The sequence below is a fragment of the Hakea prostrata genome, chromosome 9, assembly GCF_041222555.1.
Source record: "Hakea prostrata isolate BN-2017 chromosome 9, UWA_Hpros_2, whole genome shotgun sequence".
Classification (NCBI taxonomy): Eukaryota; Viridiplantae; Streptophyta; class Magnoliopsida; order Proteales; family Proteaceae; genus Hakea; species Hakea prostrata.
In genome coordinates, this window is record NC_142608.1 from 3,270,166 (window position 1) to 3,289,524 (window position 19,359).

The 19,359-nt window shown below is 36.4% G+C and overlaps 1 protein-coding gene and 2 pseudogenes across 4 annotated transcripts; 1 reads left to right on the top strand and 2 right to left on the bottom strand.

The window, feature by feature from the left end:
- Nucleotides 1–8,327: 8,327 nt before the first annotated feature.
- On the top strand, nucleotides 8,328–9,762 carry LOC149004081 (uncharacterized). Of its 3 annotated transcripts, none has more exons than XM_089169457.1 (3): nucleotides 8,328–8,495; nucleotides 8,618–8,708; nucleotides 8,841–9,762. In XM_089169457.1, exon 3 carries the CDS (start codon nucleotides 8,913–8,915, stop codon nucleotides 9,573–9,575), a length of 663 nt encoding a protein of 220 aa, XP_089025583.1. In that variant the 5' UTR covers nucleotides 8,328–8,495; nucleotides 8,618–8,708; nucleotides 8,841–8,912; the 3' UTR covers nucleotides 9,576–9,762. The 3 variants fall into 3 exon arrangements, with proteins under 3 accessions (XP_089025583.1, XP_089025582.1, XP_089025584.1); XM_089169456.1 differs by having other exon boundaries at nucleotides 8,621–8,708; XM_089169458.1 differs by having other exon boundaries at nucleotides 8,328–8,726.
- A 139-nt stretch (nucleotides 9,763–9,901) lies between these two features.
- Nucleotides 9,902–12,543, bottom strand: LOC149004082 (L-type lectin-domain containing receptor kinase IV.2 pseudogene; annotated as a pseudogene).
- A 611-nt stretch (nucleotides 12,544–13,154) lies between these two features.
- Nucleotides 13,155–14,629, bottom strand: LOC149004083 (uncharacterized; annotated as a pseudogene). The gene is made up of 2 exons (XR_016175708.1): nucleotides 14,469–14,629; nucleotides 13,155–14,273 (listed from the first exon to the last, which is right to left on the bottom strand). The product of XR_016175708.1 is annotated as an uncharacterized LOC149004083 (transcript).
- Nucleotides 14,630–19,359: the final 4,730 nt, after the last annotated feature.

Genomic DNA, 19,359 nt, shown 5'->3' on the forward strand with positions numbered 1-19,359 from the left:
CTTTTCAACCAATCTGCCATGCTAGTATGCTGTCAATTTATAGAGGCTTGCCACATTAAATGGGGGTTGCATTGTTTATTTATCATGTTAGTCTTTTAGGATGGGTTCCTTACAAAAATATATGATGGAAAAGTATGGGAGAAATATAGAGACCTCTATCCTTGACAGATGAAAGTTTTCCAAACTAATTTGAAGCCCTCATAAAATTGAAGCACAATGTCTTGAATTGAAATTGTTTATTTCTCATAGACCTATTGTTGTGGATAAAATTTGTACCGAACTGGGTCTACTTTCAGTTCAATCTTCAACCCCGGCGAATACGGCTCAGCCACGGTCAAGTCATGGATCTCGGTTAGCCCCAACCCCATGGTTGGGACCGGTTCTTGGTTTAAACCATCAGTTGTGTGAGGATGACTGACTTTATAGTTATAAAATATAGACGTAACCTTGAAGAGTTTGGGATACGTGATTGAGTTATAAACGGTTACTGCTACTCTGAGGAGGGGGCAATCGTGTTAAACATAGAAATTGGACACTACTTCCACCTTCAAGAAAAGGGGAAAACCCTACAATCAGATGTCCACCAAGAAGGATCATGAACTAATCCAACGACCGAGAAAAAGAGGTAAATCCTATATAATGTAACAATCACTACAAAGGGGAGGTAACTGAATCGTTCTTCTATTCTATCTCTCAATTAAGCTCTGCAACTTGCCAGAGCTTTGTGATCAGTTCCATTACTGACTTAGCCACTACAATCGGATGGCCACCAAGAAGGATCATGAACAAATCCAACGACCGAGAACAAGAGGTAAACCCTATATAATGTAGCAATCGCTACAAAGGGGAGGTAACTGAATCGTTCTTCTATTCTATCTCTCAATTAAGCTCTGCAACTTGCCAGAGCTCTATGATCAGTTCCATTACTGACTTAGCCTTCGGAGGTGGCTTCCCGACCCTGGGGTTGGGACACGTCTAACCTTGTTTTGCAGGTTCATCTTCAGGGATCTAATTAAAGGCTAAGCAGATTTTGGACGCATCACCTATACATTTGATGTGCCTGATATATTATCAGGTTATCAAACATGAAGCTTCATCCATCCATGTATATGATGGAGAATTTAAACCAAACTCAAGCAATAACTACGGAAGTTGAAGTTATCTATGATAATGAGTCTTAATAGTCAGTTCTTTCATATTAATTTTACTGAAAAACATTATTTCAGTTTATCCATGATTTGTTATTTTTTTTAATTTTTTGGTGTCTGAAGTTCATCTGGGCCAGCTTGCGCGCACCTCAATTACATCCTTACAGAGAGCTTTGTTGTCCGCAATGGTCGAATCCATGACCTCTCCACTAAGAAGTATAGATCTCACCACTTACCAACCTTGTATTGACAATCCATGATTTGTACATATGTTATTGTCTACGGGTAAACAAGAAATTGTAAACGATGACATTGGTTTATTTATATGTGATATTCTTAGTTTAGCTCAGTTGTGGGTTTTCTTTATGTTATACTGCCAGCAACCGGATCTGTGAAGTCCAAATATATATTTTTCATGCTTAATTTCTATCTTTTTTTGGTGTGGGGTAATATGCCTAATTTCTATCATGCATGGTTGAATGGGAGATGAGCTTCTTGTTTAATGGTAGGTAGAAATACAATTGGGTTAAGCATTAAGTCTGGGAGAAGTTGAAAATGCGACACATGATGTTGGTCAGAGATTAATCTTAATTTTGACTAAGCCAAATCTGATATGGTTCTTATACAAAAGCATGCATTAATGGATTCTTAGGGGTTTCTTCTTTCAATTCATATTCTAGCACGGGTGCGTTGGCAGGCCCTTTTGCCTACTGTGCTATTTATGATTTTACATTTCGTTTTTCAGAGAAGATTTTGCAATTTCTGGTATTAAGAAGAATAAAAAGGTAATGAATTCTGATAGCTAGCGGTGGGTTAGAATCAGGGAGATAGAAGCAGGAAGGAGCAGATGGAGAAATCTGAAAGAACGACTGGGATTTGAGGGGATGGAAGGAATGATCTGTGGAGCTTCTTGGAGCTTTTTAAGGCTTCGGATATGGCAGTGAGAGACAGTGACAAAAAGGAGGTGGAGGAAGAAGCGGGAGACCAAGATTGAGTATAGGCAATGGAAATGGTGGAGGAAACAGAAATGCAGGCGGGGATGAACTTGGCCACGGCCCTGGCAGCAGAACGTCATCTCGGCGCCGCCCAGGATTTAAAAGGAACCACCACTTCCGACGTTGCTCCGTAGCTACCACAACCACTACCCCATGCATGTACACCATTAACCTTTAGGGTTTCTCTAATAAAACTGCTGCAAGAGAAAGGTGAGAGTGGAAGGAATATGTTGCGTCTGTATGGAGAGGCGGAAAGGTGCAGCTTTCATACCATATAACGGAGAGAGCTGGTTGGGGAAGAGTGATCCTAGAAGGAGTACGAGGTAGTGGTGTTGGAGAATGAAATCCAAGAAGGCGATCTTGGCAGCTTCGTTATGAGCTTCATCGGAGGTTTTGCAGAACCCAGTGATTGGAAAGGAGACTCCATTGATGGTGACCGAAGATCTAAACTAAGGGTACTAAGGGGTGTCATTGGGCCAATATGCAATTGCCATTCTTTCTCATGGCAGAGCACTTGTAGCTTCGATTTATCCATTTTGTTGGACTAATTTCGCTTTCGTCACATCTTCTATTTTGACTGAAACAAAGACACGAATAAGAAAGCAATGCATACCAGCAAATGCAGGGTTGGTTGAGTGGTAAAGGTCCATACTTCTCAGTGTAGAGATCGTGGATTCAACCCTTGCAAACGGCATTAAATTTCCAGTATTAAAAATGTACACCATAAACCCTTCCCCTAGAGTTACAAGGGAACTTGCTCTCCCACAGCTTACCATAAATACCTGCATGCTTTTCTCACTTCCTCCAAAATTCTAGACATCTTTAAATTTGATAGTTAGCTCATGCTAGGCTCACTATAGGCCTTCGAGCTTCTAGAGTATGATTCGATTTGATGAATCGTCTCGTTTTCTCGGTTGGGGTCTATATATGTATTTTATGTTTGTCTACTATATTATTGAAACACTTAAAATTTTAAATTAGGGTCTTTGATGAGAGTTAAAATTTGGGTTTTTGATGAGAGTTCTTGTAAAACTATTTTTGACGATTAGTTGTGAGATCTCTTTTTGTACTTCTTGTATATAGTGAAAATCTCTTCCTTTTCGTCCGTGACGTAACACATTGCATTGAAGTGTGAACAACGTTAAATCTTTATGTGTTTTTATTTTATTTATTTCTTGATTTACTATTTTGTGATATTTGTTTCAACACTACGCTAAAGTAGCAATTGGGTGAGCAAAATGAAAGAGGAGGGTTGTAGAGTGGTCAAAGTATTTTCTACCGAGATGAAATCTTTTTTATGTAACAAAGTCGCTTTTTATATATAGGGAAATTGGAGTTGGGATATTACATATGTCGGTAAGGATTGAACCCACAATCTCTCCAGGTGAGTTCTCAACCACTGCACTATCCTTCCATTGGCACCGAGATGAAGTCTTATTAATAGAGCGATGAACCAATCCATTCATGGTTTACCAAAAAAAAACCCGATCCATTCATGAATATGGTGTGGGGTTGGTGAGAATCTCCGGCCATGATTGATATGTTGGCATGTGAAGGGAAAGGGGATGTTTGTGGTTGCTAACCACCATCACCATCAGGAGATTAACGCCAAACTCATCCAACCAAATTAAATGGTGATTTGGCCAAGTATTTATTAACTGAAATACCCCTTAGACACCTTATTCGCGTACCTAAAAAAAATGATTTGGGTGAAAATTGTAAATCACCAGTTGTTGACCTTTCTTATACATATCTTGAAGGTTCTTAGAGTATTTTATGATTTTCTATTTTTACTTTGTTTTGATTGTGGGGTTTAAGTGTGGTTGAAGTAACGGTTCAACTTTGGTGCTGTGCATTAAATGCGTCTCACTATGCTGTCAATAGTCGAAATCTAAATCTCAACCATTCGTCTCGCTTTTAGCCACCTACGAGATGGACGGTCGAGATTTCGATCTCAACCCTTGATAGCAAGTGTTGTGCATTTACTGCACAACGTTCAAGTCTGCCTTGTGAAGTAAAGCCTACAATTTGAAGAGTTTGTATCTTCAATCCGCCACGATAGAGGCGGAGCAAAGATTTAATATCATAAGGAGACCAAGTAATTATATTTTATACAAAACACAATGAATTTTATATTTATTATCTTTATTGTTAATTTTTTTTTCCCAATCGGGTCGAAATACTAACATTTACACATGGTCTGAGGAGAAATTTCAAAATTCCACAAAAAAAATATGGGAAATTTCAGAAAATTAGGGGGACTGGGGGAGGGATAAAAAATGTTAATGTTTCACTTATGGAAATAGGTCTATAAGGAAAATTTCAACAAATTGGGGTGGGGGATATAGCCCCCTGACTTCAATGTAGTTCTGTCCATAAGTGTGGTATGTGCTCTTCTTATCTTTAATTCATCTTGTAATGATTCAGAGGTGAGCACCCTTCTTGATATGTGATAGAAAATTCAGAAGAGAGTACAAATCTTTGCCGATACTTAAGAAAAATCTAAGTTCAATTTGAAGCATTGCTTTCAAATATCACCAACCATACTACACAATACAATTGCCATTACATTTTGAATTGAAAAATGTTGACTTCTCATCAATCTATGCATCTCATGGGTCCGACTTAAGGATTTATATTGAATAAAAGGATTGTCGGACTGAAAGATTTGTGGAGTCCAAATACATATGCTTCATGCTTTTAATTCCTATCATGATTGAACAAGAGATGAGCTTTTAGTTCATGGTAGGCAGGATTAAAATTGGGTCAACCATAAGTCTAGAAGTTGAAAATTCGATCATTGATCTTAATTTCTAGAACTATGATCATATTAGAATTGGTTTGAGATTAATCTCAACTTTGACTAAGCCATATCTTATGTGGTTATTAAACAAAAACAGACATTAATGGATCCTTGGGGGTTTCTTCTTTCAATTCATATTCTAGCAAGGGGTGAATCATGCAAAATTTTTTTTACATTTGTGTTGTCCCTAAAATCTTAGGTTGATTAATGGAATAAGTTTCTCTTTCTTTTCTTCAATATGTTTTTCTTTGTAGATTCTTGTGATTGGATGGAACACCAAATCATTGACAATAGAGAAGATGATAATGGGATCACATTTTGGATGGTTACTTGAAAAAAAATTCAATCATAAGAGCAAATGGTTGAAGAAAGAAATCTTAAACAAATGGTTAACTTTTCCTTAATCTGAGTTCTCTATCAATCACCGCGAGGGGGGGAAAAATATTTGACATGCAGCTGCTAGGTTATTATGATCATGAATTCATAGATAAAAAGAAAATTCTCTCTATTCGCAAAGGAAAATTTTCTCCTAATACTTATATCATTAATAAAAAATAATGTATTTTCAATTAAATTAAGTCAAAAAAATAGTTTGGATGTTGTTTTTGGGTTAGAAAATTTGGATGCGTTATAGGAAGGGCATTCCAATGTTATTCGTTTTGTTTTGGGTATAGGCTTTATAATCTCATGATCAGTGTGGATCAATATTGGTAATTTTTACAAACTATTGGTGCAAGAAATGTTATCTTGGCTTCAAGGTTCGCTCCCGATCCAGCTCCAGCTCTTGAGATTAGAACAAGGTGAAAGTGGGCCGCCTCTGAGGACGGGAAGTCACCTCCGACGATCTAGTTAACTCAGGCCAGCAAATGATAAACTCCATTGAGGAGGAAAGACCCCAAGAGATGATGAAGATCAAGCTCTTGAAGGGTTAGAATGCTAAAGAGTGAAGGTTGGAAAATGTAAAGTTTATCCTTCTTCTTGCCTCTCTTCTCCCTTATAAATTGGATCTTTTACCTTTTATCGTGATTTCCTGGCTGTCGATTGAACAAGACAAAGGTCCCTTCAGCCATCTCTGTCATTTGGCGAGTAAAAGCCGACAGACCTCCTGTCGTCTTTGGGCTCGAGGAGATTCAAGGCCCTGCAAGGTGTTGATCTCATTCGGATATACTGGCTAAACACGTTGGCCACCTACCACTAAGATCTCCTGACGAAGATAAGTGAACTTGACGCCCCGGGCCGACAAAGAACGGGCCTGACCCTATTCAAGTGGGCCAGAAATATCTGTGACTATAACACAAACCAAGAGAGTAAAATGTTATGTAAATTCAATGGAACAATTCTACCTAATCTAGATTCAAAGCATCTATAAATACATGTATTGACTATGATTGATCCCAATATTATTTTCAATACATTATTTATGGTCACACGTTTGACAAAAGGGGAAAAAAATGATCGGACATGCCTATCTAATCCCTTGCTGTAATGCAATCAACCAATAAAGTCTAATTTGATTAAAGAGTGCTCCAAAACCAAAATTAAGAACGACTCTTTAATTCAAACCAAATTGATTATGAAAACAAAGTTTTTCTTTTTCTTTAATATGATTTAAAAAAAAAAATAATAATTACTATTACCTCCTTATACTATACCTTTAATTACTATTTTATTTTCTATACTTTTTGAAATTACTAATTCAACCTCTAACTTTGTGTGTGATTAATGTTGCCCTATTTGCCTTTGAAATTACTAATTCAACCTTTAACATTTATCTGTAATTACTGTTGTCTTCTTTGCTGTTAAATTATGATTTCTTAGCATATTTATTTATTTAAAATTTCTAAATTAATTGTACGATTTTATATGGTTTTTTTACACTTTATATTAAATTACATTACTAACCTAAGTAATTAGGAAAAATTTAAACTTAATTTAACAATCTTCTTTCTAGTCAAAATAGAGAGAGAGAAAAAGAAAAAAAAACTCATTTTCAATTTTATATATCTACTTTTCAATTTGGCAATAAAAAAAATAGTAATTCCTAATTTTTGGTATTATTTTTAAAATATTTATTATTTACTTTCCCGTTAGTATTATCAATTTTATGAAGTTTATACTTCCAATAGATTTTATTTATTTATTATTTAATTTGATGTTAACAATTTTAAGAAGTTCCTAATACCAATAGGGTGCTCTTTTTCTTTTTCTTTTTTTTTTTAATTTAAAATGATAAAAATATACATGTAAAATTATTTCATATGATTTTTTTTTTAAAAATGAAGATAATATTATCTTTGACTTTCTTAATTATAAAATGATAGAATAGACATTAAACATTCAATCATAAACTTAACACCGTTAGAATTGAGGGGGATAATAGTAATTTCATAAAAAGTAATGTTCTTTTAGTAATTAAGTTATAATACAAGAGAACAATAATAATTATCCAAAAAACAATCCATCATAACTAAAATGTAATTCATATAAATTAAACCAAAACAAATCATAATGAACCTTATTATTATATAGTTTTTTTTGATAGAATACTAGAATATTTATAGGAAAAAATATCCTATGCTTTGCACGTCAATGCATTTTTATACTAAATGATTGGTTGAGAATAAAATCTTAATTTTAAAATTGTTTTTTTGATCTGAGGTTCATTCGCGCCAACTTATGCGCACCAGGATTACATCCTCAGAGGAACGCCTCTATGTGGAAGCGTTGGTATTTTACCAGCCACCTCAATAGTCTTGTATTTTCTTTGTTTTCTCAGCCAATCATTTAGTATATATATGCACTGTTATGTACACCAAAGACTTGGGTACAACCGATGATATTTTCCTGAATATATAGCTATGGTTATCTGAATTGTTTATTTGCATGTTCTTTATTTGATAATGCATAGATTCCACAATTGAAATTCATCTTCTAATTTTGTTCCAAATTGTCATCAATTAAAAAAAAATTCCTTCCTAACTTTTGCCTGTTTTAATAAATTATTGTCACCTAATTTTTCTTAATCAATTCTTTTTTTATTTCTCTTTAATTTTACAAGTTTTTTTTTGGTGGTAAGAGAAAATTCCGATAATTGCGGGTAATAATTTTAAGGGAAGGGTAATTATGGTATTCAGAGGAACTTTAATTATTCATTTATTTGTGTTGTCATTCTCAGATAATGCCCCTGGCAAACTTTGGTTTCCGCGCTCTGGTGTCGATGACTTTTGACTTCTCGTTATGGCTGGCGAGGAGAATCTATGGAAGAACGAGGGAAAAAAAAGAAGTGTAGAAGACAAATTAACTTAAATTAATTAATTTAATTAAAGTATAAAAACAGAAATGATTAAAGAATTTATACTTCTTCTGATTGCAAGAAACACTTTCTTCTTTAAAACTCTCATTTTTTTTTTCTTCCTTCTCCTCTTCCTCTCTCCCCTTCTTCTTCTTCTTCCTCTGTTTTGTTCTTTCTCAAAAGTTTTATTGAATTGAACTCTCTATAACGGAAACTGGAAAGGAGATCCGAATATAATACTTTGTCATGTCTCCAAAGTAAGAGAAAGCCCATTTCCCTCCTTCCCAACTCCCTCTTTCTGCTTTTGCAATAAATTTCTAAATTCAACTTGTGTTTCTTCTTCTGTTTAACTTTGGGGTCTCTTTCTTATTTGAATTAGAAGGTGGTAGAGTTGCTGTTCTTGAAGGAGCTGGTGCATATTTTTTCTTATCTGGGGAAGAATCACCATTCAATTCGACTGTGATATGCAGGTCATGTACTTTCTCCTGGTAACCCAATTTGTCTTTGGCTTCATTGACTTTTTTAATCATTATTGCTGTTTATGCTATTTATGATATTATATTTCGTTTCTGATGATGAGAGAAAGGGTTCCGCAATTGCAGGTATTAAGAAGAATGGCAAGCTAGCAGAAAGGGCTCAACAAATTCTGATAGTTGTGGGTTAGAATCTGAGAGATGGAAGGAATACAAGGAGGAGCTAGCAGATGGAGGAGTTTGAAAGAACGGCTGGGGTTTAAGGGAATGGGATGCTGTGGAGCTTCTTGGAGCTTCAAGGCATCGGATATGGCCGTGAGAGAGAGCGACGACGAGGAGGTGGAGGAAGAAGGGGGAGACCAAGATCGAGTTCAAGCAATGGAAATGGCGGAGGAAACTGAGTTTCTGGATCCGGGTTGCATGAATCAGGACAACCCGCCGGCTGCGGCGGCGGGGATGAACTTGGCGACGGCGTTGGCAGCAGAACGTCATCTCCGGGCGGCCCAGGATTTAGATGGAACCACCACTTCCGACTTTGCTCCGGAGACGACTCCGGCGGTTACAGCTACCACAGCCACTACCCCTGGTACGCCATTAACGTTAAGGGTTTCTCTAATGAAACTGCTGGAAGAAGAAGGGGAAGGATTGGAAGGAGTTGCAGTGAACGGAGAGAAAGAAGGAGAAGGTGGAGGAGGAGGAGGAAGTGACGGAATGTGTTGCGTCTGTATGGGGAGGCGTAAAGGTGCAGCTTTCATACCATGTGGACACACATTTTGCAGGGTCTGTTCAAGGGAGATCTGGTTGAATCGAGGTTCTTGTCCCCTCTGTAATCGTTCCATTCTTGAGATTCTCGACATTTTCTAGATCATTCTTTCTTTCTCTCTCCTCCTCGTGACTTTTCCATTATAGGTTTATCAAAAAAAAAAAGACTTTTCCATTATAATATTATTACTGTAATTGTTTGTTGATGATGATCCATGGAAATGAGCTGTGTTACATATATGAAGATCATATAGAAGAAAGATTATGTTTTTTTTTTTTCTTTTTTCCTTCTATAATCCCATTCTGTGGTCTTTAAATCATTTCCTACCTCCAATTATCTCTCAATTATCGTTCCAATAATTCCACATTTCATTAATTAATTACTTAATACTGGGTTTGTTGGGAATTGGAAAAAGGATATGACCTGCGCATGACTGGATAACTGTTGTCAATGGCAACCGAAACTAGGATGTATTTGGTTATATCCATTAATTTTTTCAAGCCCATTAGGCCCATTTCTAATTTAAGCACATTTTTTCCCTAGCCCATTTGATTTGTCACGTGCTGAAAATTCTCCATCACGTGAAAGGTGTCACGTACTTACGCGACAATTGAGGTTTGTCACATTACTTTCCAAGACAACTGAAATTCCTCTTAACTATTCAATTGGAATTTTCCTTCTCATGTGGTTCACAAAGCCACTACTTGGCACTACGTCAGCTTTGGAACTTTGGCAGGTGATACAACACTGAGCCCAAGCCCAAGCCCTCCATTACTTTTGGGGCTGTTTTAGTTTGGGCCCCCATTACTTTCGTTTCACTCAGGTTTAAAGCGAAAACAGCTCTGGTATTCTAATAGCATTTTGATTAGAAAGGCAACAGGGGTCAATGACTTACATGAGTTACACTTGCGTCAACGTGCTCCGGAGAGTATCGACGAGTCCTGAACAGATAGTGATGAAGACGATGCAAAATCATCAGTGTTTTTGACATCCATATATGTTAAGCCATTAGAACCCAAAGTAAGACATGAGGGATCTGGTAGAGAAAATGGAAGCTCTCCCTCCAAATACTGCACAATTTGTCGCATGGTTGGCCTTGCAGCTGGATCCCAACTTGAGCAAAGATATCCCAGCTTCAACACCATCTCCATTTCCGTCTCCACATAATTCATTCCCAATTTAGGATCCACAGCATCAAGAATTGCCCCTCTTCTCCAGCAATGAAACACCCAATCCACCAGCACCACATACTCATCTGCTACTTTTTGGCATATTGGCCTCCTTCCACAGCCAACTTCCAACATAAAAGGCCCCAAATGCATAAACATCTGTACTCGTATTAGGTTTGCCGGTTCTTGAAAGTTCTGGTGCAAGATAACCAAGCGTTCCAACTACATGTGTTGTTTGAGGTTCAATTCCATGGCCATACGATCTTGCAAGTCCAAAATCACCCAGTCTTGCATTGAATTCGCTGTCCAATAGAACATTACTGGACTTCACATCTCTGTGAATCACAACCTGCTCGCATTCTTCGTGAAGATAAAATAGAGCAGAAGCCACGCCTCTAATAATTTGAAATCTTTGACTCCAACTCAGCAACGGCATTGATGGATCGAATAGAAACTTGTTTAGACTTCTATTAGGCATATATTCGTAAACCAAGATGAGTTCTGCTTTACGTCGGCAATACCCCAAGAGTGTTACCAGATTACGATGTCGTAGTTTACCTATTGTAACAATTTCGGCTACAAATTCCTTCATCCCCTGTGTCGATTCATGAGATATTTTCTTCACTGCAACTTCGACTTTGGAGGTGGGTAATACGCCTCTATACACTTGACCAAAGCCACCAACACCCAGCATCTCCTTTGGCTTAAACCCTCCAGTGGCCATGTAGAGATCTTTATACTTGAACCTAGTAGGTCCGTATTCTAGTTCCCATTCTTCAAGCACTTCTTCATATTTACGCTTTCTTTTCAACACAATCTGGAAGCCAAACACCATGGCCAACACCAAAACAGCAGTAATTATCGGAAGTCCAATGATCAGATGCTGCTGGTTATGTTTTTGTTTAGATTCTTGTAGGGGCAGTGAGGGAAGTAGGGTGAGATTGAGTTGTTCTGCTTGGGCGTTCAATTTGAAGCTCCATCCCAACACATAGTGGGATCCGGTAAGCTCACCAGTAGAGGACGAAAAACCAACAAACGTGGGTTCCGTCAACACCGTAGAAAGATCTAAAGACAGAGATAGCAGGGGAAGAGCCGGTTTAGAGACGAAAATTGGAGCTAATGTGACGTTAAGCTCTCTGTGTACACCATCATAATCAATCCAGACTTGCATGGAGTGGCCACTGATGAGGCTTAGGTTTTGGGGCTTACCATTCTTATCGAAATAGGATGCTGGTGTGGAAGCAACAGACACCAATCCATTGATATCGACACCGACGTGGTTGTCGTTGATGTCTTGGAACCCAGGATTTTTGAAGGTGTCGAGCTCTACTGCGAATACATGATTGCTTGAACTGCCAACATTAGACTCGTTGAACAGGCCAAGATATCTATTTGGAAAAGCGTAAGGAAGCCCCATGGTTGGTGCCATAACAAAGGCGATCCCGTGACTACTCTGATTGGGGGTTTGGGGGACGATGGCGAAGACAAAAGTAGTAGAAAAGGAAAGAAAATCACCTGGGGAGGATGAGGATGAGGATTTATTGTGGAGATGAATCGGATTACGGTAGAAGGCTTGGCCCTTCTGTAGCATGGTGGCGTTGGTCAGCACGAGGAGGCCATTGGGTTCGATCTTGGCCAAGCTGTCCACCTGCATATCAGCACTTCCGAACCCATTATAAGTGAAATCGATTTCTTCTCCTGGAGAGGCTACCCCAGCTCTGCCGAGCAACCACAAAGCTATAATGACCTTGAAAACGAAAAACATGGCAGCACTGCTGCTCACACCGGAGATTTTTTTAATTTTTCCCAAACTCTCTTTAAAAATAATTAAACATGAAAGACTTATCTTCGGTAAAGTCAAAAACCAGGAACACGCAAAGCGTGGTCTACAAGAAAAGGCGGTATAACTTTTTTTTTTTTTTTGGTAAACAAAGGCGGTATAACTTCACTGATTGAAACAACTTTTATCTGGACAAAATAAAAAAAATAAAATAAAAAAATAAAAAAAATCCCACTAAAGCCACAATCAATAACATTAAATGATCAATCAATGAATAATGAGAACCACCCAACAGGCGAACACCACCAGCCAATTAGAACAAAAAAAAAGTTTTAACATTTTATTACGAGTGTCAGCGGTTCGAGTTGGGCCAGTTCGGCTGGGACTAACAGTTTCGAGCTACAAAACACTGAGTCTAAACACGGTCCATTAAGAAAATAATGATTTCAGATCGGTGCAGTTTGGGTTTGGGTTTGGACTGACTAACGGTTTGAGCTAACGATTTAGAATTGAGTTTACTAACAGTTTGGGCTTGGGTTTACTAACGGTATGTTTGGAGTACGTTGTTGATTTGTAGAATTTATCAAAAGCAATGAACGCATATAAGCATTAAGTTCTCTCAAAATCTTTTGTGTAAAGTGTTCAAAACTAAATTGTTTTTCTACAAAGAAGTAAAAATTATATAATTAATATACAAGAGAAAGTTGGCATCTTAATGAATTTTAGTGGGTTGTTTTTGCTTATTCTCCTTTCCCTTCCTGACACTTATATAAAAATGGATCAAAATAAAGCATTAAAAGATATAAAAACAAAAAGAAAAAATAATAATCCATCTTGTTCAAATTTTTTTATCCTTTCTCCACCGATCCAATCGATAAAGTATAAAAACAAAAATTTTTGTACTTCGATCAATGAGCAGTGAAAGCTTTCCTGGTTTTCCTAACACCTTATTTTATCATTTCTAGATATAAATCTTTATATACCGACGGCGACGATTCAGATCGATCCTTGCTTTGAATAGAAAAGAAAATAATAAGGGTTGAATAAAGAATAAGAATTTCAAGAAATTAAATTTTAATACGTTTCATTATCTTTAAATAAAAAATAATAAAAATTCAACTAAAAAGTTAAATTCTAATGTTTCCCCTTAATCTTTGCTCTCGTGAGCCAATTTGTACCATATCGAATTGCTATTTCGCCAATCATCATTATCAACTTCGTTATCATCCACTGGCACCTCCTTTCTATCAACTTCGTTAGCATCCACCACCACAGGCACTTTCTTTCTGGAAGGTAGCCCTGTGATCACATAGAAAACCAAGAAAATACAGAGAACGAGGAAGAATATGAAGCCAATTATAGTAAAAGACACCCAGAGAGCAACGGAGGAAGCTAACACTGCGATGGTGCCTGAAATGAATGCTAGCTACCATTCCAACAAGGCCCACAGAAGTAAGAAACACAGCAAGCGAAAGTAAACCTGCCCGTTTTTTAAGACGATAATCGATTATGATTATGAAGTGGGTTGCAATTGAGGCGGCTGAGAAACAGAAAGCAAGAGAATTCGATACGAGGAATGCTTGGAACGCTGTCTTCTTTGTCAAAGTCGCCATTCCTTGATGTGGGGCATCAGCTCTGTATCCACCAGGCATGTTCAAACCAGCTGCAAAGCTTACTGTGGCAATAAGTGTCGCCGCAATCAAATGGATACTTGCTTTGTCCTTTATGCGCTGTGATACATCATTCTTTCCTGTTTCTCCAGCCTCACTATCTACCATAGCTTTTTTCGTTGCTACTTCTTCTACCATGGCTTTTTTCGAATCTTCAATTTTCGGTGGTAGTTCTGGGATCTGCAGAAAGTGCAAAACATAAGGTATATGTGAGGGTGCATGGGTGCAGCTAGCTGGATTGATTGTTTGTATGGAGTAGTCACCGTTTTTACATTTCAGCAAATCCTTCAATTATTAATAAGCCAGCTGAGCAGGGGAAGTGGGAACCATTTAAGTAGCTAGCTAGCTAGGGAGTGTACGTAGAATGCTTTTTACCTCATGATCATCACTGTGCTCCGGCTCGGATTCAATCGGAAGCTTGCCTGCAGTCACCTCTTGAAGGAGAGTTATGTTCCCATCAACTGCACCACCATCTACTCTGGGATCATCCATGATTGTGCTAGTCGATGCGTTTTCTCTGCTTTCGAGGAATTCGATCACCGAGGAGGGAAAGATGAACCAAGAACAAAAAGACCTAAAATGCAGGAGATATATATGAGGTTGTACGTTGGAGTCAAGTCAAGTCAACGAAGATAAGGTAGCATGGAAAAAAGCTGGTTCACAGGTCAATATTCCTATACCCCACTGCCCACTGTGAGAGGAGTCCGGATCAGCTATCCCGATTCTGTGCTTCCCCACGGCTTTACCACCATAAATACAGGGGTTTTTTTTTTTAATTATTTTTACTTGTGGGTCCCACCAAATTTGTGTTGGTAAAGCCATCGGAGAGCACTAAAAGCTGGTTCACTGCTCATTGAGTCATTCCTAACTCCCCCCCCATAGTGAGAGACAACATCTTTGATTGTCCTCTGCAATTACTTTGTAGAGCGAGCGTGGGGCGGTGGGTGTGTACTGTACTGTGTTCCTTCCTTCATCTCCTTCGGCGAAGCAGAAAAGGAAGAAAATGAGGGATGCATGGCCAAGGATTAAATGAGGAAGCTTCTTGGATTTTAGAATTTGAAAACTCTGGGTTTCTAAGGTTGAAGAAATAAAATTCCTTTGTGATGGTATTTTCTTCATAATGTCAATACACTAAGGCTGCGTTTGTTTGTAAAGGTGGGGTGGGAAAAAAAAATGTGGGTCCCATGTGTAGTGGGGTGAGGGAGAAGGAAAGGAAAAGAAAGGGTTTTGTGAAAAAGTGAAAGGGGTGGGTCCCACTTTTTACTTTTCCCAATTTTTCCAGTAAGTCCCACCAAATATGTGAGGTTTTAAAATGGCATGGGGTGGGAAAGTTGGACTGCCACATCAGCAGACAAGTTTCCTTGATTTAAAGGAAACTTGTCTCCCACTTTTCCACCCCAAGCAACCAAATAATATACCATTTTGAGATTTAAAGGAAAAGTAAGAAATTTACACGTTTTTCAAGAATTTTCACACCTCTTTTTTCCCACCCCATCTTTATTCCAACAAACAAACGCAGCCTAATAGAATTCGACAATTTGAAGGGTTCAAATTCTCTACAATTCTTACCTCCTACAATTTTTTGTGATTCATATTTAGATTGTGATACGTGACAATTAATTAATCAAGGGCCATGATTAGAAACTAACTAAGAATTTAACCTAATAAATCTTTAAATGTCTCCCAATTTTGTCTCTCATCTTTTTTTCGAAACTTAATTCTAGGGATTTGTTAGGTTCAATTACACTTCAACGCCTTCCTATTTGCCTTTGTTACTACTTTCCAATTGCATGCTTAAAGTTTTCACTTTTTGGTTGATCAGAATCATTTCCTTTGTTTCTAATATCCAACTAGGGTATGCAAATTGAGGGTTTAGAGTGAGTTAGAACAAGACACTATTTCAAAAATTTACAAAACATTGAAAAAATTTGAATGTGAAAATTACATGATTAGCTACTTATAGGGTTTTTTTTTGTTTTTATAAAAATAGTTACTCAATGTTTCAACAAACAAAACTAACTAGAACTAAATTTAAATTTACAAAACTAACAAAAATAGTGATTTTTCATCTCATTTGAACATTTTTTTTATCCTTAAAATTACCCACATCAAAGGGAAGAATCACTATTTTTTCATATCTTTTAAACATTTTCACCCTTATGTCAGAATGATCAATTTTAGGGATAAAATTGTCTAAAGAGATAAAAAAAAAAAAAAAAATCACTAATTTAATAAATTTTGTAAATACAAATTCAATTTTAACTAATTTTATTAAGTAAAATATTGAATAATTACTTTTGTAAAGAAAAACATAAAACGTAAAAGCAACTAACCACGTAATTATTATTTTTAATTTCAACAATTGAATATAATATCGATGTCATGGTGCAGATCTAAATCCATGTAGTGGAATCTCACCGTTGGATTTTGGCCATGCCAACATAGATGGGACACTATCAAATCATATGCTATGAATTTCTTGTTGATTGATCTTACAACAATGTGAAGATCATTGCACAGTACATCAGGGATCCATAATCACCCTCCCTAGTGCAGGATGGACCTTGGGTCAAGTCCCACTCTTGGGATGTCTCTCTAGTAAATTATTTCTTGCAGTTGAATTTGTGGCTCTGCTTGGATTTTTCCACAGCTGCCAATTTTGAACACTTTTCAGGCTTTGAACACGTCAAATATTTGAGCGGTTCAATTATTTTATTTATTTATTTATTTTTGAAAATGATTTAGATTGATGATAAACAAGTAATTAGTTTTCAGCGTAATGGTTGGTAGATCACAATTGTAACTGGAGGTCAATAAAAATGCATTGTAAAAATACCTTTTTACAAATTTTGTTCAATGAAACTTGAAAGCCTTAGACACTAAATTTGCTGCTCTCGTCGTTTCTTCTTCTTCTATTTGACACATTTAATAATAAAAATGAAGTTATCCTAAGCATCCCCACGGGTGTTGAAAAGCCAAATATAAAAAATGTCAAGATTAAACAGTAGGGTTTAGTGAAAACTTAGGCATAAAGTTGATTAACTTTATTGATGATTTCCTGTTAGTTTCTTCTTCTTTTCTCCCAAGCACTCAACACGCATGTCAATCCAGAGTCATATAACTGGATTTTCAGCAAAGATCAGTCATTGCTGCCCATTTTCATTCACACCTGCAGGACTTTTCTTGGGTAGAAGAGAGAAGGGTTGTTAGGTTTCAGAATCATCGACTCTGATTTGAGAAAAACCCAAATCTCAGAGAGGGGCAACCACCCTCAGAACCTGCAGGACTTCCGAGTGAGAACCCCCACCCTACTTATTTGGTACTTCCGCTTCCTTAATCAGGGTAATGGGTCCCGCCTCACCTTGTTGGGGACCATCTGTGTAGAAAATGAAACAAAGAAAAACCCAAACACAATAGAAAAATACTACCATATGTATAAAACCACATTTCAACATTTCATTTCATTTCATTTCAACATGGTTTGCTTGCCTCATTAAACACATGGGCGACCTTGAAGCTAACTGTAATAATTTGTTGCAGTTGTTACCCCCACCAGGTCTACTGCATGAGGAGAGTATGAGAGATATTTATTAGAGACACTGAATTTTAAATTTTGAATCATATATAAGAACATTTAACCAGCAACAAAGCCACAAGGCATCCGATTATGAATTTCCTTTAATTCCAAGGCCTTGGTTAATAATCAATCCATCAATTATGCCTAAAAACCACACATAGATAACGGTAAAATCACCATTTTCAAAACAACATAACAACGAAACACACATCTAAATGCATATATATCAATTTATTAGTTTTCACTGAGTTCTCCCACTAAACAAGCATGAATTTAATTAATAACAAATCATAAGATCAATTAAATTGAAAATAATAGTAATGTGAATGAATAAGTTCAATTTTCAAAATATATATAAACTACAAAGAGAAATAGGCTTTATCTCCTAGAATACTCTTTCTTCCCATTCTTTAGCGACTTTTTTCTCCAGCCAAGATTTATGTGCATTAAAGTCTCTTTTAAAATGCCATTTTTTATCACACCAATAACATGTAATATCATCATGGTTCTTCTTTTCTTTGTTATATGGATGATACTTTCTTTTTTTAAAGAATGTTGTTTGTTCTTGTGAAACCTACTAACAGATGTCTTGTAGTCTTCAACCAGATTTATAGTATTGATTCTTGTCTTTTTTTTTAAAGTACATATGGAAATGAAGTCTTTCATGGTCTTTTCCTTTGTCTACATATTGAGTGAAGTTTTAAGCGTAGCGTATGACTCTAAAAGAAATTTGATAGCCAAATAAAATAAAAATTCATCATCAATCGTTGTCCCAAGATCCTTTAATTTATTTGTTGTAAAAAACATCTCCATGAGATATTTTCTAATACTTCCCGTACAATCAAATGTCGAAGAAATCAGCTTGGATATAGTTCTCCTTTTTCACCCTTTTGTGATAACTCAAACATTGCTTTTACCTCAGCAATATATTTTATTTTTGTGTCATTTATCTCCACACTGTCATGCATGGACTCAAGAATGGAGTTTTTTCATTATTATTTAGCTTTTATTGTTGTCTATCACTCATTCTTTATACTTTAACTTCTCCTCAAATAAAAGTATTCAAGCAATTATATCATAACCATATGAAATAAGAATAATATGTCACCCTCAAATATACATGCATGAAAAACACATCATACCAAATATGTTAAAGACATAAAACTTTAGCTAACATAAACCGACCAAATAACATGCAAATCTTTGGGTTAAAATATACAAGTCTCACATGTAATCTTGCAAATACCGTGAGATAATACTAATTTTTTAAAACTCCATTTACCTTGAGTGATAAGATATTCCTTATACTTATCAAAATATCTTAATGAATTAATTCACATTAAAAAAATGAATGCAACAATAATTCCTAAAAGTCTCATTACCTTTGGGTAAATTAAATTCTTTAAATTATTATTCATCCAACTTGAGTGTATATATTATTATTACTTAAATGATATCACCTTTGGGCAAATGTTATTAAACTTTGATTACTATGGCAGACAATAAGAAAGCAGAGTGATGATACTTTGATGGATTACATTCCATTTTTTATTATCTCCATCTAAAATTTGTAGTTTGAGTACGAAAATACATACAATATATTTGTATAAAGCACAACTAGCTAAGAAAAAAAAAATTAAATGTAAAAAATCTAAGAGATTAATTTATTTAATTATGAAATAATGCTGT